The sequence below is a fragment of the Zalophus californianus genome, chromosome 2, assembly GCF_009762305.2.
Source record: "Zalophus californianus isolate mZalCal1 chromosome 2, mZalCal1.pri.v2, whole genome shotgun sequence".
In the NCBI taxonomy this organism is placed as follows: Eukaryota; Metazoa; Chordata; class Mammalia; order Carnivora; family Otariidae; genus Zalophus; species Zalophus californianus.
In genome coordinates, this window is record NC_045596.1 from 174,955,223 (window position 1) to 174,983,136 (window position 27,914).

General features: G+C 40.1%; 1 protein-coding gene across 3 annotated transcripts; it reads right to left on the reverse strand.

Annotated features, from left to right (window-relative positions):
* Positions 1 to 1,462: 1,462 nt before the first annotated feature.
* UBXN8 (UBX domain protein 8) lies at positions 1,463 to 27,884 on the reverse strand. Of its 3 annotated transcripts, XM_027598343.2 has the most exons (9): positions 27,174 to 27,884; positions 23,223 to 23,345; positions 19,341 to 19,411; positions 11,848 to 11,970; positions 9,460 to 9,596; position 8,758; positions 7,961 to 8,002; positions 5,610 to 5,684; positions 1,463 to 2,442 (listed from the first exon to the last, which is right to left on the reverse strand). In XM_027598343.2, the coding sequence occupies exons 1-9, from the start codon at positions 27,259 to 27,261 to the stop codon at positions 2,275 to 2,277; spliced, it is 828 nt and encodes a 275-aa protein (XP_027454144.1). In that variant the 5' UTR covers positions 27,262 to 27,884; the 3' UTR covers positions 1,463 to 2,274. The 3 variants fall into 3 exon arrangements, with proteins under 3 accessions (XP_027454144.1, XP_027454141.1, XP_027454143.1); XM_027598340.2 differs by lacking the exons at position 8,758; positions 9,460 to 9,596; XM_027598342.2 differs by lacking the exons at position 8,758; positions 9,460 to 9,596; positions 23,223 to 23,345.
* Between the last annotated feature and the right edge of the window lie 30 nt (positions 27,885 to 27,914).

Sequence of the window (27,914 nt, forward strand, 5' to 3'; positions counted from 1 at the left end):
GCTCCACTCAATATGTGCTCTCCTTAATATCCGTCACCAGGCTAACCCCTCCCTCACCCCCCTCCCCTTGAGAACCCTCCTGTACCTCTGAAACAAATAATACATTGTATGTTTAAAAAAAAAGAGAAGGTAGTAGGAAGGGAAAAATTGAAACCCTTTTATGATTAATTTAAAATATGAGTCTTCATTTTTTTCAATGTGGGATATTCCAGAGCCAAAAAACAAAGACGTTGAGACGACTTATTATTTTCGAACATGTATTAAGCATCTACTATATACTAGGTACTTCTGGAGGGAAAAAAAAAGATACAATCCTTGCTTTTAAGGAATTATGTATTTGGGAAAACAAAAACACAGCGATAATACAGTGTAATAAATTCCACACAAGAGGTAAAAGGAGCATTAAAGAGAGGCCAACACAAAGAGGAGTCAACTTAACTGACTCTTAACACTCATAGGAAAAGAAAAAGGGAGTGACCACAACAAAGATCTTTTTATATCCCACACTTGTGAGTTGAACTTGGTATTAAAGTACATGACTATAACACTGCAGGAAAATGAAATGACCAGAGATATATATTAAAAAAATTCACCTATATTTTAATGTTTTCATTGTTTTATTTTTAAAATACTGATCCCAGAACTTGTAAATGTTCCAATTTAATGCAAGGTGAAATCAAATAAATCTTGACATTAATTCAGTAAACAATACATACCTTTCAAAAAGATCTTTATTAAAACAAACTTTATTTTTTATTTAAGTTTTTATTTTAATCACCTGGTGCTCATGACAAGTGCCCTCCTTAATCCCCATCACCTATTTCAACCATCAGTTTGTTCTCTATAGTTAAAGGAGTCTGTTTCTTGGTTTTTCTTTTTTCCTTTGTTTCTTAAATTCCACATGAATGAAATCATATGGTATTTGTCTTTCTTTGATTTCGCTTAGCATTATACTCTCTTGCTCCATCCATGTCACTGCAAATGGCAAATTGCGTTCTTTTTATGGCTGAATAATATTCCATTGTGTGTGTTGTGTGTGTGTGTACCATCTCTTCTTTATCCATTCATCAACTGATGGGACACTTGGGCTGCTTCCATATCTTGGCTATTGTAAATAGTGCTGCTATAAACACAGGGGTGCATGTATCCCTTTGAATTAGTGTTCTTGTATTCTTTTTTTTTTAAAGATTTTATTTATTCATTTGAGAGAGAGAGAATGAGAGATAGAGAGCACGAGAGGGAAGAGGGTCAGAGGGAGAAGCAGACTCCCCGCTGAGCAGGGAGCCTGATGCGGGACTCGATCCCGGGACTCCAGGATCATGACCCGAGCCAAAGGCAGCCGCTTAACCAACTGAGCCACCCAGGCGCCGTGTTCTTGTATTCTTTGGGTAAATACCTAGTAGTGCAATTACTGAATCGTAGGGTGGTTCTATTTTTAACGTTTTGAAGAACCTCCATACTGTCTTCCATAGCGGCTGTGGCAGTTTGCATTCCCACCAACGGTGCAAGAGAGTTCCTTTTTCTCCACCTTCTTGCCAACACCTGTTGTTTCCTGTGTTGTTGATTCTAGCCATTCTGATAGGTATGAGGTAATAGTCCACTGTAGTTTCGATTTCTACTTCCCTGATGATCAGTGTTGTTGAGCATCTTTTCATGTGTCTGTTGGCCATCTGTGTCTTCTCTGGAGAAATGTCTGTTCATGTCTTCTGCCCATTTTTAATTGGATTATTTTTTTTCTGGGTGTTGAGTTTTATAAGTTCTTTACACACTTTTGATACTAACCCTTTATCAGGTATCAAAAAAACTTTAAAGCATTAAAGACCTTTAAAATGTCTTTAAAGTTTAATTTCTAGAAATACAGCAGAACAAACATTCCTACTTAAACGATTTTAGAGAGTTTGAACTGTGAAATCTTCAGTGTGGCAAGGTGGACTGCAGAGGCAGAAGAGAGAGTTGTATGACTTTGTCTTTCAACACAGTGATAAATGATGTCAGCCAGGAAAAATACAAATCATTGAGTGCCTTACTGTATACATTTTTATCTAGTTTTCATTTGGGACATTATAAGACAGCAAATTCCAAAAACTATTATATGCAGAGAGCAATCCTTTTCCAATTCTTTATGTCCACACGTTCCCAAGGATATCAACATTAAAATGTTTACCTCCTTGAGCTCAGTCAAGGAATGGCGTAATTTTCATGTGAATCCTTTATTGTCCTGTAAGGTCATGGCATCCCTGATTTTATGGAGAAAAGGTAGTTCTCATTTCTTAATTAGTTGCTCTGCTCTTTCTCTTCCACAATGAGTACAGTATCCATAGTTATTCCTGTGTCCTGCAGTGACCAGCCCCCCTCCACTTCCAGAGGCCGTCTGGGAAAGGAAGTAGAAAGGCTGTATCGAGATGTGTGGTACCCGATTTTCATCATCCAGTCAAGTAAGACCTAACAGATAAAAAGTTTAGCTATCAGATACTGGGCACAGTTGTATCCCTCTAGGTCACCATGATATTTTACAATTCTTTCACTGTTAAATCATGCCCCTACGAGTAATGACACAGAACCTTCTAGCGTTTAAAGGAAAATAGCATGCCAAGAATTGGTGAGATGCAAATAACCTTGAATACCTTTACGAAATTTCAGAGAAGGCCTAGGAACTGAAGGCACCTACAGACAGCAGGGGCATTTAACAAATAGCAAAGCCCTAACCCTAGGAAATGGAAAGGTTATTCAATTAAAAAGTTATGAACAAAAGGTTAGCATATGGGAAAAAAATTTAGATAAAAATCGAAGCCACTAGTCAAAATCACTCAGGAACACTGTCACCAGAGACATATCCAGGCCCCAGTAACTCTGCCTTATGATAGCCCAATTTCCAATGGGCTATTTCCTATAAATTGAGAACATTTCCTGTTATGAAGATTTCAACAGTAATTGTCAAAACTTCCATTTCCTACTGCCTAAAAATGCCTGCCAAAGGACTGTTTGCTGCTTTAGGAAGAAAGCTGGGTACTAGAATGTTCTTGGGGGAAGGTGGAGTATCAATTATAATCTCTGACTTCTCCTACTACCTACCATCCAAGAACCTACCGATACTCCATGTAATAAACATCCAGGTCATAAAGCTTCATAATTTTCCAATATTTGGATACGCCTTAATTCAACCAATCTCCACATAAACACTTATACCTTTGATCATTTGTCTCATTGCCATAGAATAAATTCGCATCAATGAAATTAATTACCAAAAGATATATTTTATTTTTTTTATTATGTTCAGTTAGCCACTGTATAGTACATCATTAGTTTTCAATGTAGTGTTCAACAATTCATTAGTTGAGCATAACACCCAGTGCTCATCATAACACGTGCCCTCCTTAATACCCACCTCCCCTCTGAAACCCTCAGTTTGTTTGCCAGGGTCCATAGTCTCTCATGGTTTATCTCCCTCTCTGATTTCTCCCCCTTCAGATTTCCCTCCCTTCCCCTATGGTCCTCCCTGCTATTGCTTATGTTAAAGATTATATGAGGGGCGCCTGGGTGGCTCAGCTGGTTAAGCGTCGGCCTTCAGCTCAGGTCGTGATGCCAGGGTCCTGGGATCGAGCCCCACATGGGGCTCCCTGCTCAGTGGGGAGCCCGCTTCTGCCTCTCCCTCTGCCTCTCCCTCCCTCTCTTTCTCTCTCAAATAAAGTCTTAAAAAAAAGATAATATGAGTAAATTATTCTATAGGAACCGTGGCCCAATTTATATTCACAGGAACAATTAATGAGAATCACTGTTTTCTCCACACACTGGTCAAAACTGCGTACTCTTCTTTTTCATCTCTGACAACCTGATAGGTAGAAAATTCTGTCCCATTTTAATCTGCACTTCTTTGACTCTAATAAGGCCAAACATTTTTTTTTTAAAGATTTTATTTGTGAGAGAGAGAATGAGAGAGAGCATGAGACGGGGGAGAGTCAGAGGGAGAAGCAGACTTCTGCTGAGCAGGGAGCCCGATGCAGGACTTGATCCTGTGACTCCAGGATCATGACCTGAGCCGAAGGCAGTCAGTTGCTTAACCAACTGAGCCACCCAGGCGCCCCTGTGTTAGTTTTACTTTCAAACAATTGCAGGACTAGGTCTCTCAATCCCGTTCTTTATATAAGGAGCAGCTAAAGTTTTTGATCTGTCTGAAAAATTTTCTGCAGATTACTCATCAGCTTTTTGGGACTTTACAAAGAGGGACCACCTAGAGAACACACTGTCTACCTAACCGGTTGTAAATTGGTAGGTATATATGCTGGTTTCATACTATCACTGTTTCAAGGGGACTGTGCAGATGAAGTCTTAGGATCTGAAACAATGTAAAACAGCTGTATTATTGCCTGTTTCCATTCATGCTCATTTCCATTTCCATCTGAATGATGTGAAACACTTTAGTAAACTGCCTGCATGTCATCCAAGTATAAATCAAAGAAGTCAAATATCCTCATCTCTGCTGACGATACCATTATTCATTAAACTAAGAGACTTGAACTGTTGAAAATGGTCACTCGTATTTTCTGAAACAACTCAATGGATTATACCAAAACTAAATAAAAACCATCAGTAGTTCAATTTGGTCAACTATGTAAGAATACATTTTACAGTTAGTGCATCCCGGCCATCAAAATCTGATGCTTTACAGTTATATGGAAGCTTGACTTTCACTGAGTGGTGACCTGCCCTGAAATCTTTTCCTTATAATCTCATGCAGGCCTCTGGGGTCTCTGATAAGATCATCTTTAAAGGCTTAAGAGAGGGCACCTGGGTGGCTCAGTCGTTAAGCGTCTGCCTTCGGCTCAGGTCATGATCCCAGGGTCCTGGGATCGAGCCCCACATCGGGCTCCCTGCTCAGCAGGAAGCCTGCTTCTCCCTCTCCCACTCCCCCGCTTGTGTTCCCTGTCTCGCTGTCTCTCTGTTGAAAAATAAATTAAAAAAAAAAAAAGATTAAAAAAAAGGCTTAAGACAGTTAGTTTACTTTTTTAGAGAGAGCACAGGCAAGGGGGTAGGAGTGGGAGAGGGTGAGAGAGAATCCCAAGCAGGCTCCACACTCAGTGAGGAGCCCAACTCAGGGCTCGATCTCATGACCATGAGATTATGACCTGAGCTGCAATCAAGAATCGGATGCTTAGCCGACTGAGCCACCCACGTGCCCCTCTGTATTTTTTTTTTTAAGATTATTTATTTATTTGTCATAGAGAGAGAGAGCACAAGCAGGGAAAGCGGCAGGCAGAGGGACAAGCAGACTCCCTGCTGAGCAGGGAGCCCGATGCAGAACTCGATCCCAGGACCCTGGGATCATTCCTTGAGCCGAAGGCAGATGCTTAACCAACTGAGCCACTCAGGTACCCCAAGGTACAAATAAAAAATAGGAAAAGAACTGGAAAAAAAAAAGCAGCAATCACAGTTCAAAAAGATCTAGCATGCCTAATTATCCAAATTTCTGGAACACCGAGTACATATAAATGCCCTTTACCACCCCTGAAGGGAGACCCAGACAAGAGAGTGGTAATACCTCCCCCACAGCATGGGAGTAAACTATTGTCAAATTCAACAAAAATTATTTCTCAAAATATGAATTTCCTCACCCGTGAACTGCAAGACTTAAGAAATCTTCTCCTCAGGACACTCCCACTTGGACATCGGAGAGCAACAGTAACTATCTGAGGAATAAAAATGATCAAGTAAGAATTCCAATCCGCTGCTCTTCGCAATTCCAAAACTGCTACTCCTATGAAACTTCTGTAATTCTACACAGCTAGTGTGGGGTCTTGTAGGCACTGAGCTCTGAGAGTAGTAGGCCAACATAAAGGTCTAGATAAAATTCACTCTAAATATAAAAATGCCTTCTGAAACGGAAGAACATCTTCCTATTGATCGAGATCAGTGACCAAGCCTTCCGGAGAGGACACCAGAAACTAGATGCTTCTGTCTTTCCAGATAATATCAAGGTTGCATGTGGGCTTCAAAATTCATCTACCAAACCAAGAAGTTCCAGTGCCACCTCAGAGTCTATGGAGGAGAAGAACACTGCATTGGAAGGAAACAAAGTTTCCCAACTTACTCTGTCCTTGTAGGCTGTGCCCAGAGGAGTTGGTCCTAGCTGCTGAGATAGAGCTCCTGCTCCATCTCCTTTACCTATTGGGTTTCCCCATCATTTCTCCCTGATTAAACAGTTACATAGCTCTTTCTAAGCTCTTTCCAAGAGCTTGGCAACTGTTAGTTAATATTAAAAGACATTCAAAAAACAAAAAAGACGAGGAAGTAATTTTTTCTGATGTTTATTAAATAGTAACTGTCAGGAAACTCTTTTTAAAAATATTTTATTTATTTTTTGCGAGAAGGTGAGAGAGAACAAGCGCAAGCACGGGGGAGGGGCAGAGGGAGAAGCAGACTCCCCGCTGAGCAGGGAGCCCAAACTGGCGCTGGATCCCAGGACCCTGGGATCATGACCTGAGCTGAAGGCAGATGCACTGAACCACCCAGGCGCCCCTCCTCTCATTTTTTAAATTCTTACTGTATTATTTAGAACTCTGGATGGTTCTAATACTAAATACATAACAGGCACTAAAAGAATCAAAGTGTACTGCTTAAGTAGGAATTGCATTAATTATGCATGGAGTCCCTCCCTCTCCTATCAGAAATGCATGGAGTCATTAGTTGGCTCATCTATTAGTCTGCTCCGAAAGGCAAGCAGGCTTCGGCTAGAACGGGAATTTTCTAATGGCTCCTTATCATAGTCACAGCTACCACATATACATACATATATAGTGAAAGCTCCACCCAGTCTGTCCTGTAGCAATGAGGTCATGTGTTTTGAAGCCAGAGGAAATTCATAAAAGGTGTTCCCTGTCAAACAGAGCTGTATTTAATTACTTCTGTATGATAAACAGTTGTTGTGGATACCAACCCAGCGCTTGATGAGAAGTGAGAATGTCGAGTGTGTGGGTCAGGACAGACATCATCACAGACTTGAATTTGCTGGGTATAACAGAAAGGGATTAGAAGCTGTTCTTCTTTTTTTGTTTCTCCTGGAGGTTCCGTGTCGGGATTGCACCCTTCACTGTCTGACTTTTGGATTTTCCTCAGACGTCCTACGTCCTCAACTGAAATGTTTGCGAATGTGTTGATACAAATGAGACCCTGCCAGGGGCTATCCCGGCGGCCTCAAAACCAGTTTTCAAGGAGTCCAACAGTTGCTGAGCCCTAGACGGGGGAAAAGCATCAGGGCTTTTCTTTGCCTGAAGGACTTCAGGGCTTTAAAGATGCGCAGCCGGGCAGAGGGCAGCTCAACAGAGAGTGGAGGTTCCGTCAGACCCCGCACCCCAAAACCCCAAACCATCTTTCAACTCAAACATCTACACAGTACCTGTATTCTTCAGCTCCTCTATTTTAGTAGGAAAACTACAATTTGAAGTCATCTGCCTATGCTGATTCTGTTTTCATAAGTAGTTCCTGGGGCGCCTGGGTGGCTCAGTCGGTTAAGCATCTGCCTCCGGCTCAGGTTGTGATCTCGGGGTGTGGGGATCGAGCCCCGCATCGGGCTCCTTGGTCAGCAAGAAGCCTGCTTCTCCCTCTCCCTCTGCCTGCCTACTGTGCTCATGCGCTCTCACTCTCTCTCTCTGCCAAATAAAGAAATAAAATCTTAAAAAAAATAACTAACTCCTTTGCTGACCTCAAGTTTGGAAAAGCCCACGTAATCGTTTCTCTGCCCGATGAAGTGGGAGCGCTCTAAACATCCCCCACCCCCGACCTCAGCAGAGAGCCGGCTCCAAAACAGGACTAGAGCTAAGGGGTTTGAGATCATACCACATTCAAAACAGACCTAATTACAGTGCTCTCTTCTCTTTCTAAACCCAAACCAAGAGAAGATGTACTCACTTGATGTTAAAGAAAACAGAAAATATATTTAATTTCCAAAGGAAAAAAATAAGCTTACTTCTTCAGCTGTTTCAGGAGGTTCTTCAGGGAGACCAAGAACCTAAAGATAAATGAGGATTTATAAGAGGAATTTAAACATTTTGAAGAAGAAAAAAAATAACAATCTCAGCGAGAAGGGTTCCTTTTAATATAGAGTTTAGGCATATCTAAGTTTAATGAAATCTTTTAATAGACATTTATAAAAAATTTATAATATGAAATAACTCAATTAATAAACATTTTGGGGGGAGCAACTTTGTGCTAAACAGATGATAATAACAGGAGGTGAGGTGACAGCTACCCATCTATGTTCACGTAAGAATCTTTTTATGATATTCCAAGATACTATATAAAATAGATTTAAAGAAACCAAGGATAAATATTAAGTTCAATAGACCCCAAAATTACTTAGGTTCATATATACATGTGTATATAGATACACACACACACACACACACACACACACACACACACACACACACACACATTTTAAGCGCATATTTTCCTTCATTGGCACTGCTAGGGGACTAGATAACCACCATTCCTTTTGGTTGTCCTCATGATTTACTCTGGTTTCCCTATTTTGATTTATCCATTACAAAACCAGGTGTTCAGACCATTTTCTCTCATTAAACACTGTTGCCAACAATTTCACCTTCAGGGATGCCTTCTGTTTTTTAATACCACAGACTCATGTTTTATAGCACTTTATCTAACCAACATTAATTGCATCTTATCAAAGAAACCATTTGTTTTCCTTTGGTTTCAAAAGCATAGGTGACAGTCAACCAAAACTGACCATCAACTTGAGACGACTCTTGTTATTAACAAAAGGTAAAGAATCCTGAATTTTAAATTAGTCCATATAGTTCATTAGTTAAAATGCTAGAAATAGTTCAGTGACCTGATTGCCACCTTCAAGCCCCATTAAGGGCCCAAGAAACTTCAGCAACACATTAGAAACTATTTTCAGGGAAAATACAGCCTCTCAGCTTTCCCTCAGAGTTAGTGCAAAGAGACCTATTTCCAACCTTTGCCACCTCCAAATGAGAGTCAACTTGGGGATTGAAGATTTGAAAGAACAGAAGGAATAATAAATCTGAGCACTGTTCCAAAGTGAATGGTTGTTAACCCATTTCCTAGCAAGGCCACTAAGAAAAACTGACACTCACTAAATATGGGTTAATCATGTCTTAGCTACCTGTAGGAATGTTTCCATTAATAAACATTATATTTTTCATTTCTACATAATTGAATTCCTTCCTCAAAAAGAACTGAGTATTTTCAAAACCTATTAGCATTTTTTTTCATAGCTTCCTTCTATGTGGCGTTCAGAACATTAATACCAAATAGGAGAAGTGATTCTCAATGAAGCTGACCCCTTCATGAGGCAGTGGGAAGATACCATCTGGATTAAAAGCCAGTCCTAATCTTCACTCAGTATACCACCTGGCCCAGAGAGCAAGATTCCTACCACAAACTGATACAATTACATGAGTAGGCATTTAGAAATGAAACTCCTTCTGCGTGGGCTGCTCAGCAGATGGTGAAATTTTGCTTAAAGGCTTAGGCAAGTTTCGTCTCTTTGCTGCTTCTCTGTTTGATGTTTTAAAAGATGTCTGACTCTCATTTTCAAGCACCAAATCTTCGTCACCCTGGTCAAAAACAACAGACAATTTCTAAATGCTATTACCAACTTTATTCTATCACAGTGGTTATTTCTTTTACCCTGATGGCATTTCAGTAAAAAATAGAACTTAGTCAGGCTGCCTGGCTGGCTCAGTCAGTAGAACATGTGACTCAATCTCAGGGTCGTGATTTCAAGCCCCACGTTGGGCGTGGAGCCTACTAAAAAAAAAAAAAAAAGAATTTAGTCATTATTAGGCCCAGAAATGTAAAGTATTATCTCCTTAGACAAGAAAACACGGAGCTAACATCTTGTAGAAACTACCCTTATCCAGCTCCAGGGCTCCCTCTGACAGATACAAGGCTGAGAGGGATCGTTCCATTCTAACTGATCGGATCAGTTAGGATGGAGGAAAGAAAACCTGAATGATATCCTTTTCTCCTTTCTTTAAAGGAAGCAAGACAGGGGCGCCTGGGTGGCTCAGTCATTTAGCATCTGCCTTCGGCTCAGGTCATGATCCCAGGGTCCTGGAATCGAGCCCTGCATCGGGCTCCCCGCTCAGCAGGAAGCCTGCTTCTCCCTCTCCCGCTCCCACTGCTTGGGTTCCCTCTCTCGCTGTGTCTCTCTCTGTCAAATAAATAAATAAAATCTTTAAAAAAAAATAAAGGAAGCAAGACAGTGCAAGGAATTATGCCTCAAAAGGCCATGGAAATAGAAGATGTATGTACAAACATGTCTGTATATGTAACCATGCGATACTTTCATAGCTGAATGCGGCCCTACAGTATCCTTTTATATATAAACATGTTTAAGTTCTCAAATTCAAACTCTCATCTTTTTTTGAGTTAGTCACTTTAGAAGGCAAAGGATTTTACTCCAGAAATAATAAAGATTACGTTTTATTAATATTACCCATTAAAACCTTTTCCTGTGCAAAATAATTGTCAGATTCTCAGATACATGCTTATTTAGTTCAATAATGCCTTTTTTCCACATCTACTGACTTGTAAATGTTCTCTTCATCAGACTAAAATGGCCAGCATTTTCATAGGCTGTCTTCCCCCTTCCTTTGTCCTAAGAAAACTTGGAAGGAGCAAGGGCAATGGGAGTCAGGAGACCTTCATGCTCACCAATTAACTGGCCAAATAGGCTGTCTGACTGCAAAGTACTGGGCTCCATCAGCTGATGCCTACACTTTCTCTCAGCAATTAACATCCCGGTTTTCACATTCTTGATAGTCCTATGGGCCTTAAGTCATAACATTGCCAACAGTCCGCTCTGTCCCTGACTTCTTCTTGTCCCCACCAACTAGTTTAAAATATAAACTAGTAGTGCCATGAAGACACAGCCTAAAAGCAAGGGGCAGAACAACTAATTCACACTGTGACCATTTCACAAAAAGATGTGGCCAGCTAAAACCAGGCTGTCAATGTCCAACATCACCAAACCGAACAGAAGACAAACTCATCTCAGAAGTGAAAGGACTCCCCAGAGCAGGTGCATTTCACGTTGCACATCCTTCGCAGTAATTTCATTACCCAACCTTGATTGCCTTGATTTCATATTTACCATTATGAAATGAATAAAAACTGATTCTGCTTCACTATAAGAATCCTATTAACCTTTACGGGATTATTTTCTTTACAAGATGGTTAAAGGTGCAATATAAACAGAAAGCAAAAAAAACAACCCCAAAAATGTTTGGGACAGAAATTATCTTATACATAAAATCTGTGGCCAATTACTCTAAAACTTAATTCCTTTATGAATATCCTTTTTCCTCTGTAACAGAACTTGGAATTGTGAACTTCCAGTAGCAAATGATGAAGTTCAGATTCAATGCCAAAGGAAAAAAGAGCCAAAGGTTAATTTGGCTTTACAGAAACAGAGCCAAACATAATGAGTATAATGTGAGCTTACAGTACCAGGGAGATCTTACTTAAGAAAAGATCTGAATTTCCTCATATAAAATATGGTGGTTAGTCAACAGTTTTCTCAAAGCCTACCGTATGTTAGAGCTTCTCAAGCATCTAAGTTATATGCTCTTTAGGCACCAAAAGCATTCAGTCCTTCAACACACATATATGCTCTATGTACAATCATGATCAGTAAAGACTCCTAAAAAACTGACCGTACTAATGGCTTAACATCATTTGAAAATTTTAAAAAATCAATATATGTGATATACATTATACGTCCTTATACAATGAGTGTCATATACATCTACTGCATATATGTAATAGCAGAATTCAAAAGATAACGTGAGAATATTTTCTAACCCCAAGTTTATGACCATTGCTCAACTTCCAGGTTTCACCCGTCATCTGATAAAAGCGTTCTTCGAGTTTTCTCAACTTCATTTCCTGGTGAGGTTTTAGAACGTTCTCTATGTATCTGCTGGCCTGTTCAAAAAAATAAATGAGGTGTTGTTACTATAACATTCCTAAGATTTTACGTTGTCTATAAAGTTGTTAAATAGGAACCAGGTGAAGAAATTGTGTTTTCACACTCACTCAATTTTCCAAAAAAGCAGCATCCTCCACTCTAACAGCACTCTCTAAAAATCTGCATTTATACATAATGCCGAAAAAAACAAATGTTCTGTATTTATGCTTATCTGGCAGTCTGCCTCTATCACTTTTAGTGTGTTTTCATCTCTTTTTCTTTTTTTTTAAATAAGCTTTTATTTAAGTAATCTCTACACCAATGTAGGGCTCAAACTCATGACTGTGAGATCAAGAGTTGCGCGCTCCACTGACTGAGCCAGGCAGGAGCCCCTTTACTGTGTTTTCAGTGCGATGAAAACTTACTAGGAGCTAGGGATGTCAAGATGCCTAGGATGTGATCCTTGACTTCTAGGAGCTTCAAGTCAGAGCTGTTTGTTGAAGGCTTGATGCCCAACACATGAAGTCACTTGGAAGAGAGTTCACTGAATAGCTTAATCATAGTAAAGCTGAACATATTTTGGGACTTAAAAGAAATGGAGATTCTGGCTTTAAGATGACAGAGTGAAATTTCTGCCTCCCTCTCCTCCTGAAACTCACCTCTAAATGACCAAGGGAACAAGAAAGAGAAAGCTAAATTCCATCGCTGGTGAAACAGAGAAATACTATAAGCACCAAACGCACTGTATATAAGGACCTACGGAAAAGGTGGCAACTGATTCAACAAAGTGAGAAACCTGCAGCCGAAGTGCGTGCAGACGAGGACAGCAGTACGAAGCAAGCCAGGGCGCTCCAGAGACCCAGGTGGGCCGAGGAAGACGACACACATATACCACGGCAGGAACACGGCGTAAGGTGCAGCGCTGAAAATGGGGAGTGGCGGGGCACGCCGAGCCTCAACCAGATAGTGTGAACCAGAGAGGCTAGAGAGTCCCAGATCCCAGTCTTAGTGACAGCAGAAGTGCAAACTCAAACAACCTAGTACGTGAAGATGTACACACTGACAAGTGAGACTCCCCAGCCGCGTTCCCCACTTGACTTCCCCAGACTGCCGGCAGCCTGGCTTTAACCCCCAAGGGGAGAGAATGGAGGTGCCCTCTCTGGAGACGGTGAATTGCAAAAGAACAAAAGAACAAAGAGACAGTGACAAAGCTAAACTACTCCTCCATCACATCACCCTACACCAGCAGACAACCCGTCAAACCCTGAGCACATACAGAGAAATTCCAAGTAGCTTTATTTGCCTTTTCTGTTTTGTTTAAGTAGAACTTATGACCAGTAAAGAACCCAAAGCTTGATGCAATTTTACAAATGCATATTCCATCAATTAACTTTTTAGTGTATCTCTCTTTTTTTTTTTTTAAGACTTTATTTATTCATTCATGAGAGACAGAGAGAGGGAGAGAGAGCGGCAGAGGGAGAAGTAGCTCCCAAAGAGCAGGGAGCCCGATGCGGGACTTGATCCCAGGACCCTGGGATCATGACCTGAGCCAAAGGCAGATGCTTAACCATCTGAGGTGCCCTCTCTCTCTTTTTTCTTTTTAAAGATTTCGTTTATCTATTTGAAAGAGAGTGAGCGAGAGAGAGAGCACGAGCAAAGGGAGAGGAAAGGGGAGAAGCAGACTGCCCTGCTGTGCAGGGAGCCCGACTCAGGGCTCGATCCCAGGACTCTGGGATGCTGCTTGAGCTGAAGGCAGTTGCTTAACCAAGTGAGCCATCCAGGCACCCCTTAGTGCATCTCTCTTAAAGCTGAAAGGACAGAGCCAAGGATTACCACATGATTAAAGTCTCCAACATGAAAAATAGAGACTATAATTAATAGAGAAAAAGGAATTTGGAAAGCCCCACTGGAATTTTGAGGTTAATGGTGCAATATTTCAAAATTCTAGGGATTTTCAATCTGCAATTCTATGCCAAATCAAACTATCAATCAAGTGTCAGAAGAGAAAAATCACCTTTTTACAATGCCAAACCTCAAAAATTATTTACCAGCAGGTACATATCTGCACAAGTTGGGCACGTCACCATGCATATACATAGACTATATTGAGACACTGATTAATTTTCTTTTGTCCAAAGAGAGAAGTTTAATGCGTTAAAGACTTTTGCCAAACAAAAGAATCCTAACTTTACACACCCTTAGGAATTACAGATGCCAGTTAGCAGAGAGTTGGCATCTAGATGTAATTATAATTTACTAATTATCATGCAAGGCTTTACAATTAACAGTTACTTCCACAAGAAATAACTTTAAGCTTCAGAAGTTCAAATATTTACAAGAGAGTTTCTTACAAAAGATCTTGCAAGAACACTTTTATTGTTCTAAATTCAGATCAGGGGGGCGCCGGGTGGCTCAGTCATTGGGCATCTGCCTTCAGCTCGGGTCATGATCTCGGGGTCCTGGGATCGAGCCCCGCATTGGGCTCCCTGCTTGGCGGAAGGCCTGCTTCTCCCTCTCCCACTCCCCCCTGCTTGTGTTCCCTCTCTCTCAGGTTCTCTGTGTTAAATAAATAAAATAAAAATCTTTTAAAAATAAACAAACAAACAAATAAATAAAATTCAGATCAGGGTAGTTACAAATGTAGTAATCTCCCATCTCCCAACAAATACATAGGCTTTTACTCTTGTGATTTGTTTTCAGCCTTCGCTTGTTTACTTAAAAAGGAATAATTTGTTCACCAGAAGAACAAGTTTAGATGTTGAAACATGTTGATAACAAGTTGAAAACAAGTTGATAGCTTTCAAAATATTAATGCCCTTGTACCAAGGCCTTTGTAAAAGGTTTATGTTTTTAATATTTAAGCGAAAGTCCACAGGAGTCTCCTCTTTCACAAAGGTTAATCATCAATCTGGCAACTGCCTGAGTGCTGACAGTTCAACGTTAAGAAGTAAGTGTTGGAAAATCATCCACAGGAAATGTAATTCCTAGCTATCAAACAAAATCTTGAATCAGATACAGCAAAAGCAATGCTCAGAGGGAAAGTTACAGCTGTAAACATCTAATTAAAGAAGAATGATCTTAAATCAGTAAGTTAACTTTACAACTTAAAAAACTATAAAAAGCACAAACTAAACAGAAAATAGAACAGGAAAACAATCAGAACCAAAATCGGTTCTTTGAAAAGATCAACAAAACTGACAAACCTTTAACTTGATGAAGAAAAAGAGAAGACAAATAACTAAAATCAGAAATGTGAGGATATTACTACCAGCCTTACAGAAATAAAAAGGATTAGAAAAAGAATTTTAGAACGATTGTAGACCATCAAATCAGAAAACCAAGATGAAGTAGACAAATTCCTAGAAACACACGAATTGCCTAAACTGATTCAAGAAGAAACAGGAAATCTCAACAGACCTAACAACATATTGCGTCAGTAATTAAAAACCTCCCAATAAAGAAGAGTAGGACCAGATGGGTTCACAGGTGAATTCTATCAAACCTTTAAAGGGTTAACACTGATCCTGTTGAAATTCCAAAAAAATAAAAGAGGCGAGAACAATTCCTAATTAATTCTGCGAAGTCATCATTATCCTGACACCAAAGACAGGCAAAGACACTACAAGAAAATATAAATCCCTTATAAATATAAATGCAAATATCCTCAACAAATTTTAGCAAACTGAATCCAACAGCATTTTAAAAGGATTATATGCCAGCTAAGTGTGACTTACCCCAAGAATGCAAGATGTTTCAACAAAAGAAAATCAATCAATATAATACATATTAATAAAACAAATACATATTAATAAAACAAACATAAAACCACATGATCGTCTCAATTGATAAAGAAAAAGCATTTGACAAAATTCAACACTCTTTATGATAAAAATACTCAGAAACTAGGAATAGGAAGGAACTTGCTCAACATGACGAGTGTCTAGAAAAAAATCCGTAGCTAACATTACATTCAATGGTGGAAGACTAAAAGCTTTCTAAAACCAGGAACAAGACAAGGATGCCTGCTTTCACCACCGCTACTCAACACTGTTTAGAAATTTTAGCTAGAGCAACAGGCAAGAAAAAAAGAAATAAACAGTACCAATTTTGGAAAGAAAGAAGTAAAACTATCCCTATTCTCAGATGACATGATCTTATGTAGGCATACATCAGAGATATTGCAGGTTCAGTTTGCAATAAAGTAAATAATAAAGCAAGTCAAATTAATTTTCTGGTTTCCCACTGCATTTAAAAGTTATATTTATACTATACTGTACTCTACCAAATGTGCAATAGCATTACAACTACAAAAAAGTACATACCTTAATCTAAAAATACTTTATTGTTGGGATGTCTGGGTGGCTCAGTCGGTTAAGTGTCTGCCTTGGGCTCAGGTCATGATCCTAGGGTCCTGGGATCCAGCCCCCCATTGCACTGGGCTCCCTGCTCAGTGGGGAGTCTGCTTCTCCCTCTGTCCCTTTCCTCTGCTTGTGCTCTCTCTCTCAAATAAATAAATAAAATCTTAAAAAAAATACCTTATTGTTAAAAAATGCTAACCATTATCTGAGCTTTCAGTGAGTTGTAATCACGGATCACAGATCATCACAACAAATATAATAATAATGAAAAAGTTTGAAATATTGCAAGAATTACCGAAATGTGACAGAGACACAAACTTAGCAAATGCTGTTGGAAAAATGGAACCAAGAGACTTGCTCAATGTAGAGTTGCCATAAACCTTCAATTTGTAAAAAAAAAAAAAGTATCCACGAAGCACAATTAAATCTTGTTTAAAACAAGATTTGCCTGTATATAGGAAATCCGAAGAATCCACACACAGCAACCACTAGGGCTAATAAACAATGAACAAAGGACAGGGTACAAAATCAACACACAAAAAGCATTTTTATTTCTGTACACTGAGCAATGAAAAATCAAAAAAGGAAATTAAGAAAACAATTACATTTGAAACAGCATCCAAAATAAAATATGCAGAAATAAACTTAGCCAAAGGGGTGAAAACTATATGCACTGAAAACTATAAAATATTGCTGGAAGAAATTAAAGATATAAATAAATGGAAAGACATTATAGGTTTATGGATTGAAAGACAGTATCATTAAGATGTCAATACTAGGCAAAGCAAGGAAGACTTAATATTATAAACTGTCAATACTACCCAAAGCAATCTATGGATTTCAATGTAATCCTTCCCAAAGTCCCAAAGGCTTTTTTTGCAGAAATGGAAGAGCCAACTCAAATTCATATGAAATTGCAAAAAGCCCCAAATAGCCAAAACAATATTGAAAAAAAAGAAACTGAACCACCACCTCATACCATATACAAAACTTAACTCAAAGTGGGTTAATAACCTAAATATAAAAGCTAAAACTCTACAACTCTTGGAAGAAACTATATAGTAGTAAATCTTCATGACTTTCTATCTGACAATGGATTCTTAAATAGGACATCGAAACCAGGAGCAACGAAAGAAGTAAATAACTGGATTTCACCAAAACTTTTGTGCATCAAAGGACACTATCAAAAGAGTGAAAAGGCAACCTGCACAATGGGAGAAAATACTTGGAGATTATGTATCTGATAAGAACCTAGTTTTCAGAATACATAAAAACTCCTATAAAAAAACAAAAAGAAACAACCCAATCCAAAAATGGGCAAAGAACTTGAACAGACACTTCTGCAGAGAAGATGTAAGGGTAGACATTTCTCCAACAAGCACATGAAAAGATGCTCAACATCATTAGTCATCAGGGAAATGCAGATCAAACCACAATGTGATACCATTTCATACTCATTACAATGGGTATTTAAAAGGATGGGGATGGGAATAATAAATATCAGTGAGGATATGGAGAAACTGGGCTGCTCAGATATTGCTGGTGAGAATATAAAATGGTATAGCTGGTGTAGAAAATAGTCTGGTGGTTCCTCAAAAAGTTAAACACAGAATTACTATATGACCCAGCAATTCCACTCCTATGTATATACCAAAAGAACTGAAAACAGGTACTCAAAGACTTGTGCCCAAATAGTCATAGTGGCACTATTCATAATAGCTAAAAGGGGGAAACCTAAATGTCAATCAGCAAATGAATGGATAAACGAATTTTGATATATCCATAAAATGAAATATTATTCACCCACAAAAAGGAATGAATCAATACATGTATTGATACATGTATATGGATGAACCCCAAGAACATTATGCTAAGTGAAAGAAGCCAAACAGAAAGGTCACATGTTATATGATTCCATTCATATGAAATATCCTGAATAAATTCATACAAATAGGAAGTAGGGATGCCTGGGTGGCTCAGTTGGTTGGGTGGCTGACTCTTGATTTTGGCTTGGGTCACAGTCTCGGGGTCCTGGGACTGAGCCCTGCATTGGGCTCTGCACTCAGAGGGGAGTCTGCTGGAGGATTTTTTTTCTCCCTCTCGCTCTGCCCCTCCCCCTGCTCACTCTCTCTCTCTCAAATAAATAAATCTTTTTTTTTTAAAGATTTTATTTATTTATTGGAGAGAGATCACAAGCGGTGGGGGGGGGGAGGTAGAGGGAGAAGCAGACTACCCGCGGAGCAGGGAGCCCAATGCGGGATTCAATCCCAGGACCCCAGGATCACAACCTGAGCCAAAGGCAGACACTTAACAACTGAGCCACCCAGGCGCCTTTGTTTTATTTTTTTTTTTAAGATTTATTTATTTGATGGGGCGCCCCTTGTTTTGTTTTTTTAAGATTTATTTATTTGATGGGGTGCCCCTTTTGTTTTTTTAAGATTTATTTATTTGATGGAGTGCCCCTTGTTTTGTTTTTTTAAGATTTATTTATTTGATGGGGCGCCTGGGTGGCTCAGTCGTTAAGTGTCTGCTTTTGGCTCAGGTCGTGATCTCGGGGTCCTGGGATCGAGCCCCGCATAGGGCTCCCTGCTCCACAGGAAGCCTGGTTCTCCCTCTCCCACTCCCCCTGCTTGTGTTCCCTCTCTCGCTGTGCCTCTCTCTGTCAAATAAACAAATAAAATCTTAAAAAAACAAACCAGAAAGCAGACTGGTGGTTACCAGAGGACAGAAGGAGCAGGGAATGGGGAAGTGACTATTTAATAGGTGTGGGGCTTTCTTTTGGGGTAAAGAAAATGTTTTGGAACTAGAGATAGTGGTTGCACAACACTGTAAATGTTCTAAATGCCACTGAACTGTACATTTTAAATTGGTTTATTTTTTTTATTTGGTAATCTTATGTCATATGAATTTGACCTCAATAATTAAAAAATCTGAGGACAAACACAGAAAGCAATAGACCTCAATTTTAAATGCTCCAAATATTCTGTATTCTCTCTCTATATATATACTCTCTAAAAATTATACTTTACCTTTTCACTCTGTGCCTCTTGTTGTTTTTTTCTGACAAGTTTTTGCCTTTTCTCATTGTTCTCTTCTTCTTCTAAGACAGCAAAACATAAAAGTGCTTTTTAATTCCCAACTATGATAAACTGAATGCTCTTTTCTCTGAAAATAGTCTGCAGATAAAACATTTTGGGAGAGACAAGCCTTCAAAAAACAGACTATAATTTTTGAAATAATGAAAATGAGATATATGCAGACAGCTCAAACAAAGAAATCTACAAGTAAAATCTATAAAGAAAAGGTCTGTTCTGAAACAAAAGTTCTCTGACATGTACGAATATTGTATGTTATAGTTTTGGAGAGGAGGCTTCAAGAATGATTATGGGGGGCAGCTGGGTGGCTCAGTCAGTTAAGCGTCTGCTTTTGGCTCAGGTCATGATCTCAGGGTCCTGGGACTGAGTCCCACATCGGGCTCCCCACTCAGCAGTGAGTCTGCTTCTCCCCCTCTCTCTCTGCCCCTCCCCACCTCATGCTCTCTCACTCTGTCAAATAAATAAATGAAATCCTAAAAAAAAAAAAAAAAAAAAAGAATGATTATGTTGGGGAGCGCCTGGGTGGCTCAGTTGGTTAAGCATCTAACTCCTGATCTTGGCTCAGGTCTTGATCTCAGGGCTGTGAGTTCAAGCCCTGCACTGGGTTCCACACCTTACTTAAAAAAAAAAAAAAAAGTTGGATTAGGGGTGCCTGGGTGGCTCAGATGGTTGGGCATCTGCCTTCGGCTCGGGTCATGATCCCAGGGTCCTGGGATCAAGCCCCACGTTCGGCTCCTGGCTCAGAGGGGAGCCTGCTTCTCCTCTGCCTCTCCCCCTGCTTGTACTCTCTCTCTCTCTCTGTTATCTTCAAAAAAAAAAAGTTAAAAAAATTAAATTAAATTAAATTTTAAAAAAGTTGGATTTTAAGTGCTTTAAGTGTAGACCCTTGGTAGGGCTTCAGCAGCTCCAAGACATGGCATGGAAGCTCATTATTGCACTTGAGTGTGGAACGCTGCACTGCAGACATGAGTACCATTTGGTCACCCTTGGACATGACCATAAATAAAAGCAACATGCCTGGGCGCACCTGGCTGTCTCAGTCAGTGGAGCATGTGACCCTTGATCTCCGGATTGTGAGTTCGAGCCCCATGCTGGATGTAGAGATTGCTTAAAAATAAAAACATAAAATCATAAAATCATTTATTTTATTTTTTTTTTAAGATTTTATTTATTTACTTGACAGAGAGAGCACAAGTATGCAGAGAGGGAGAAGCAGGCTTCCCGCTGAGCAGGGAGCCCAACATGGGGTTCGATCCCAGGACCCTGGGATCATGACCTGAGCCCAAGGCAGATGCTTAACTGACTGAGCCACCCAGGTGCCCCATAAAATCATTAAAAAAAAAAATAAATGCAACCACGCCTAGACCCCAAAGCTGGGGTATGTTTGGCAACTCCCATGATTGAACCAATATTAGGTTATTAGCCACTGAATGGCAAGAGAAAGGATTTTTGCTGTTGTATGACCTTTTTCATTCTGGATATGTTAAATTAGTTAGTTATTTTAAGTAGGCTCCACACCCAGTGTGGAGCTCAACACAGGCTTGAATTCACAACCCTGAGATCAAGACCTGAGCTGAATCAAGAGTCAACGCTTAACCGCTTAACCGACTGAGCCACCGAGGCGCTCCCACTAAGTTTCATTTAAATTAATTTCATTTAACCGTATTTCCTTGAGGAATTATCCATCTTTTTGGAAAATATATCCCTTAACCTGCCTGGCTCCTTAAATAGGAACATTCCTTTCTGTCAACTACTTTCTCTCCTGGCAATAAATATTTCCTCAAATTATATTAAGGAAAGATTAGGGCAGCAGCAAAACACACAGGAAATCAGAAGGCCCAGTATGGCCACTAATTTGCTATGTGATGAGTCAGACTTGGTGATCTTAAGACTCCCTCCTGACTCTGAATCAAAGAGTATAGCTTCTAAATAAATCAATAACAGGTGATTAAGGGGCTTTAATCCTTTTTTTTTAAGTAGGCTCCACACCCAACGTGGGGCTTAAACTCATGACCCTAAGATCAAGATTCACATGCTCTACTGACTGAGGCGGCCAGGAGCCCAAGGGGACTTTAAACCTTAAAGTCACTGAGAACTGACTACTTCTGAGCTTTTGATACATTTGATCATGCAAATCTTTAAAAACATGGAGGATTCAAATTGCAGATGAATCTGAAGTCTTGAATCTCAGTATTTGATGACACTAGGGAAGACAAAGTGTATAAACAAGCTGATTTTTTACTCATTTGAAGAAAATCTGACAAGCACTTTATATATAAGATTTTATTTATTTATTTGAGAGAGAGAGAGAGATAGCAAGAGAGAGAGCACAAGCAGGGGGGAGAGGGAGAAGCAGGCTTTCCAGGGAGCAGGGAGCCCGATGTGGGACTCGATCCCAGGACCCCAAGATCATGACCTGAGCTGAAGAAAGACACTTAACTGAGCCACCCGGGTGCCCGGCTTCTAACACTTTTTACATTGTTTTTTTGTTTTGTTTTAATATTTATTTATTTATTTGACAGAGAGAGAGACAGTGAGAGAGGGAACACAAGCAGGGGGAGTGGGAGAGGGAGAAACAGGCTTCCCACGGAGCAGGGAGGCCAATGCGGGGCTTGATCCCAGGACTCTGGGAATCATGACCTGAGCCGAAGGCAGACGCTTAATGACTGAGACACCCAGGTGCCCCAACACTTTTTACATTGTTAAGGGCTTTTAGCAATTAAAAGTAAAACTTTTTACTTATCAAAAGTAAGAACAATCATGGTTTCCTAAAGTTAAGAGTAAGCAGTGTGTAAAGAAAAACTGCCAAAATAAAATGAAAGATAAATTAGGTTGAAAAGCCTTTACAAAGTAATAGTAGAGATGATTACCATTTGTTGAATAGTTTATAAACTGAAAACACCAAAGAACAATTAATCTGCACGATTTAGGGGCGCCTGGCTGGCGGAGTCAGTTAAACATCTGCCTTTGGCTCAGGTCATGACCCCAGCCAGGGTCCTGGAATTAAGCCTCGAGTCTGGACTCCCTGTCTGGTTCTCCCTCTCCTTCTGCCCCTCCCCGCCGACTTGTGCTCTCTCTCTCTCTCTCAAATACATAAAGAAAAACTTTAAACAAATAAACTGTGGGACGCCTTGGTGGCTCAGTTGGTTGAGCATCTGTCTTCGGCTCAGGGTCCTGGGATCGAGTCCGGCATCGGGCTCCTTGCTCAGTGGGGAGCCTGCTTCTCCCTCTGCCTGCCACTCCCCTTGCTTGTGCTCTTCTCTCTCACAAATAAATAAAATCTTTAAAAAATTAAATAAAAATAAAATAATTAAAAAATAAACTGCACAATTTAAAATTAGATAATTTGCAATGTATCAACATAGAAATGGTATCATTTCAAATGCATATATAAGGATAATGTACAATTTCACATAAAAATGTCGGGTTTAGGGGCACCTGGGTGGTGTGGTGGGTTGAGTGTCAGACTCGGTTTCAGTTCAGGTAGTGATCTCGGGGTGGTGGGATCCAGCCCAGCGTAGAGCTCCACGCTCAGGGAGGAGTCTGCCCGAGATTCTCCTTTTCCCTCTGCCCCTCCCACTCATGTGCGCGCATGTGCACACGGGCAGTGCTCTCTTTCTCTCTCTCGCTAAAAATAAATAAATCAATCTTTAAAAAAAATTGGGGGATTTATAGTCCATTAAAAATCAAGTTAAAAGTTGTAATTGTACATCACCAATAACAGGAAATGGTTCTTATTATGAAAAGTTCTAGAATCAATAAAGGAAAGGAATTTGAGTAGAAATTATAAAAGAGTAGGATAAATAATAAACTTACCTTTCAGATACACTTGGGACGATTTAAATGAATTAAGCCATGAGGTAGTCACAGAAATAATTAAAGTAAGAAGAGCAAGCAGTAAGAAAATCCGGCCACACAGCAGAATTAGATCTTTAACTCCTTATAAAGGTTAAAAAAAAAAAATTACATTTAAAATTCAAAACACTTTTCTTGATACTAATAATAAATAGTAAGGCATTAAGATTATTTAGTGGTATAGTAAAAGTTAATTTATGCAACTGGATTATGATTTTTTTCATACAATCTCCTCTGTGAGCTAAAACCATCATGGTTGTCATTACCAGAACAAGTTTTCAGAAAACAATTTTAGAATAGCTTCTGTCTCAGAAATATAGGTATAATTCAAGTGACTGGCTATATTATAAACATTATGACTATCAAAAATGAATAAATTCTGGTTTCCCTCTACCCAGAGAAGGAAATAAAATTATCCCACTGGGAATTAAATTGTGACAGTCTCATCTTGTCAAATTCTCATTCTATTTAAAAACAGTCATTCTGACACATGAAATTCATATCTCTCATAGTTAAATTAAGGAACTGTGTACTTCTCTATTTCTGAATATTTATTCCGTCATTTGCAAATAAAATTACTATATACATACATGTTTAACCTAGAAAAAAGTAAAAACTCAGTATTTCGTCTTATTTTAGGAATAAAGATGAAAATTAAATGAGCAAAAATGTAACAAGTACCTATACTTTGTGTAATACAATTTGCTAAATGGTGAGGGAGCAAATACAAAGTTGGGTTAAAAATGCTTTCTACCCCATAGGAGTTTTTAGTTTTGTAGTTCTCAAAAGTTACCAGGCAGAGGTATAGAGGAATCATCACATTCAGGGCTGGTAATTAGTCAATTAAAGATTAAAGAAGGAATATATATATATATATATATATATATATTTAAACTTTCTTTCTTGAAGTATAATTGACTATACTTGTGATATTGTATTTATTTTATTTTAATTATTTATTTTTAAAAAATTTTTATTTAAATAATCTCTATACTCAGTGTGGGCCTCAAACTCATAACCCCAAGATCAAGAGCAACACGTTCTTCTGACTGAGCCAGCCAAATGCCCCATAAATATTTCATTTTTAACTGAAAACCGATATATATGTTATCCTTTTAAAAAACAGCAATTTAAAGTTGTTTAAAGAAATACTTGTTTGGGGGCACCTGGGTAGCTCAGTCAGTTAAGCATCTGCCTTTGGCTCAGGTCATGATCTCAGGGTCCTGGGACTGAGTCTTGCATCAGGCTCCTTCCTCAGTGGACAGTCTGCTTCTCCCTCTCCCTCTGCCCCTTCCCCTGTTGGTGTGCTCTCCGCTCTCTCTCAAATAAATAAAATCTTAAAAAAAAAAAAAAAAGAAAGAAAGAAAGAAATACTTGTCTTCCAACTTCCAAAAGTCCTCCAACTTTTGCCAGCATTAGCTGTTGATTCAAGTGTTGTTCAAAACAACACCTAACTAAATCCAGGGTATTACAAAAGTAATTTAATACCTACAGTATTGGTATTTAGAGAAACCAGTGAGTTATGGGATTTATGTTCCATTATACTGCTTTGTGTTCTAACAAGCAAGCAATTTGCAAATGTCATATGGGAATATAAAAGAACTAGATTTGTGTGTACATCTTTCAAGTAAAAAATTTTTTTATTAAATTAATTTTTTTGATACTTAAGAGCCCATGTGCAAGGCATTTCAAAGAATAATAAATGTGAGGAAGCTGCATTAATATATTTAGCTGTAAGTAGAAGTAAAAATGGTAATGAAGGCTTTTACACAGTAGAAAAAGATAGGAATTATTTTTCAGTGTTTGTCCAAAAATACAACCCAGGGGAATGAAAAGGTCTGGGATTTCTAATTTCCCAACTAGGAATTCAATTAGCAGCTCTGGCTAAGAGTATTAGTATCTGTAAGTACTGTCCCACATGTAACTAGCCCTGCAGCCATTGCACTGGGACATATGATTTGTAAAATAGACTTAACTACTCTTACTGGATATCTGGAGAATGAATATCAAGAAAACAAAGTAGGGGCGCCTGGCTGGCTCAGTGGGTGGAGCATGAGACTGGTAGTTTGAGCACGACACTGGGTGTAGAGATTACTTAAAGAAAAAGAAAAGGAAACCAAAGTAAACAACCATCAGTTCACAACTGACAGAGGTTTCTAGGAGAAAGGAGTTAACTAAGTGAAAAAACTCAACAACTAGACGGAGATGCTACCAGAAGCCCAGCTGCATTTTCTAGAATTTTTGCCCTGCTTTATTAAATGAGGCACTCTGGGGGCACCTGGCTGGCTTAGTCAGTAGAGCATTTGACTCTTGATCTCAGGGTCATGAGTTCAAGCCCCACACCAGGCGTGGAGCCTACTTAAAAAAACAATTAAAATAAATGATTAAATAAATTAGACATTGTGATAAGTGATGGGAACACAAAAACAAAATAGATGTAGGCTCTGCCTTCAAGAACTGTATTTTCCTGACAGAGCTTATTATGTGAGCAGAATTCCCCCCAACCCTCTGCAACCACTTTCTCATTGACTAGTGACTCAAACATTAGTGCAAAGTAGAAGGGAATCTAAATTACAGTGGATACTGTAAAGGCAAGGGAACAGGTAAATTCTGGAATAGGTAAGTGTGAATTTAACATTTCCTTATGTCATCTGGATAAAGGTCTTGTTAGATTCTAATACAGCCTGAGTGAGTAGGAGGTTTCTAGAGGGACTTTGCAGATTTTTTTTAGAAAGCATTTTATTTTAAGTTATTTCCAGCAACATTTCTAGGTACCTGATTTCTTGGGGGTGGGGAGAGAGAGAGGAAATATACAAAGCTAGGTTTCATCATGGTCGCTAACTTTAAAAGTGAACATGAGGGATACATGCATGTAAACCCATGACTAACATATCCCAAAATGGACTGATTCTCCGCAAGTCCACCATTTTCCTCTCAGTTTTCCCTTCATCACTGGCCTATCAACTACTCAGGGTTGTTCAACTTCACATGTAGGAGTGATTCTTGAATCCTTCCTTTCCATTAATCCATCCACAAATCCTGTTGATTCTACTTTGTAAATATTCCAAATCTGTGCACATTTCATGTTATCATCCCAGTCCAGGCCATCATCACTACTTGCCTACTTCAAGAGCCTCACTTGCTTCACTGCTTCCACTACAGCCTCCTTCCAAAACATTCTCCACAGAATCCAGGGACTGACTATCTATCTATCTAGGAATCCCTCCGACCTGAGATCAGGAGTTGCATGCTCCACTGACTGAGCTAGCCTGGCGCTCCTCCAGTGACTCCTAAAACCTCAGGGACCCGCTTAACCTCCGCGTCAGTTTCCTCAAGTGTAAGATGGGGATTATAATAGCACCCACCCCCAAAGTTATAATACAGAGTGGATGAGATAACAGCACTTAGAGTTAGGCTTATAACTGGTGCTCCGTGAACGTTATCTCGAGCCACTCTGCCCCTAAGTCTCCCTGATCCATCAACAGTGGTCTTCATCCTTTTCCTCCAACATGTCACAATTCCTTTTGTCTGGAAATGTTTTTGACTCTGGCTCCGTTTCATTTCCTTAAATTCCTCGGAAGGTCTACATCACACCACCCTATTTCCTTGTGAGCGTTCAAAACAATCTGGGAGTAGTGTCTATGTTTATTCCTGTGCTCTCCGCCAGCCTCTCGCCTTGCCCGCAAAACCGGAGGGTCACCTTCTCCGCCAAAAGCGGTCGGTCTCCCCAAAGCAGCGGGAGTCTCGCTCCCGGGGGACCCGGCGCCGGAAGAGAAAGGCGGGCGCGATACAGACTGGGAATTGTAGTCCAAGCCGCCCAGAGGGGAGGCGGCCGCAAGACAGGAATTCGACGCAACGTTCATGGGAAAGTTACGCGGATGTGAGTGCCAGAAGGAAAAAGCCAACACTTACCTAGGTCGGGGATCCCACGCCGGAGCTCCAGACACAAGAGGGGGAGAGCAGAGAGGAGGAAAAGGCCGACGATCCCACGGGAAGCCATGGTGGCGGAGGCTCCGCGTCCGGGTGGACCCCCGCCCCTTCCGGTTGCGCCTGCCTTCGCGGCGTGGTGTGGAGCCCTTTCCAAGGGTGGGATTTTCGGGGACAGCGAGGCCCAGAAGCCGGGTCGTTGGTTCGACTGATATAGCCCCTGTTTTTGAACTCATAATCTGTAGCCTTATATCAGAAGAAATGCAGGTCACCTCCCCACGTCACATGATGTCCAGGAGAGATGGCCTGTCCGGCAGCCCGCCTAGCCAAATCCTGTGAAAGCAAAGCTTGGGCGCTAGCGGCAGCTTCCCCGGAGGCAAGGCCTGCAGCGCTCGTCCCTTCGGCCGTTGGACTCTGGGAGCTGTGGAAAAGAACTCTCGAGAGTAAAATGTACTGGACGAGAAAGTGTAGGGGCAGTTGACGCTGTCAGGAGGCAGCCTCGTGCCTCGTGATCAGCCCTGTGTCCATAGCGGGTGACTGTGGGCTTTTGGGTCGGAGCCGCTAAGCACTATTCTGAAACACCTTCCTTATCTCCCTAACGGTTCTTGGCCCCTTCTGCAGCCTCTTGTTACTGCGGGCGGGTTGATGCTTGAAAAGTGGGGCCTGGACCAAATTCCAGGTCCTGGAGACCCTGGAGTCCTGCTACTCCTTGCTCTGCGCCTCAGT

Coding starts and splice junctions, on each gene's coding strand:
- UBXN8 (XM_027598343.2), bottom strand. CDS start 27,261: ATGGCTTCCCGTGGGATCGTCGGCCTTTTCCTCCTCTCTGCTCTCCCC. Junction 5,685..7,960: donor CTCCTGAAACAGCTGAAGAA/GTAAGCTTATTT, acceptor TTTATTCCTCAG/ATAGTTACTGTTGCTCTCCG. Junction 2,443..5,609: donor TTAAGTCTTGCAGTTCACGG/GTGAGGAAATTC, acceptor TTTATCTGTTAG/GTCTTACTTGACTGGATGAT.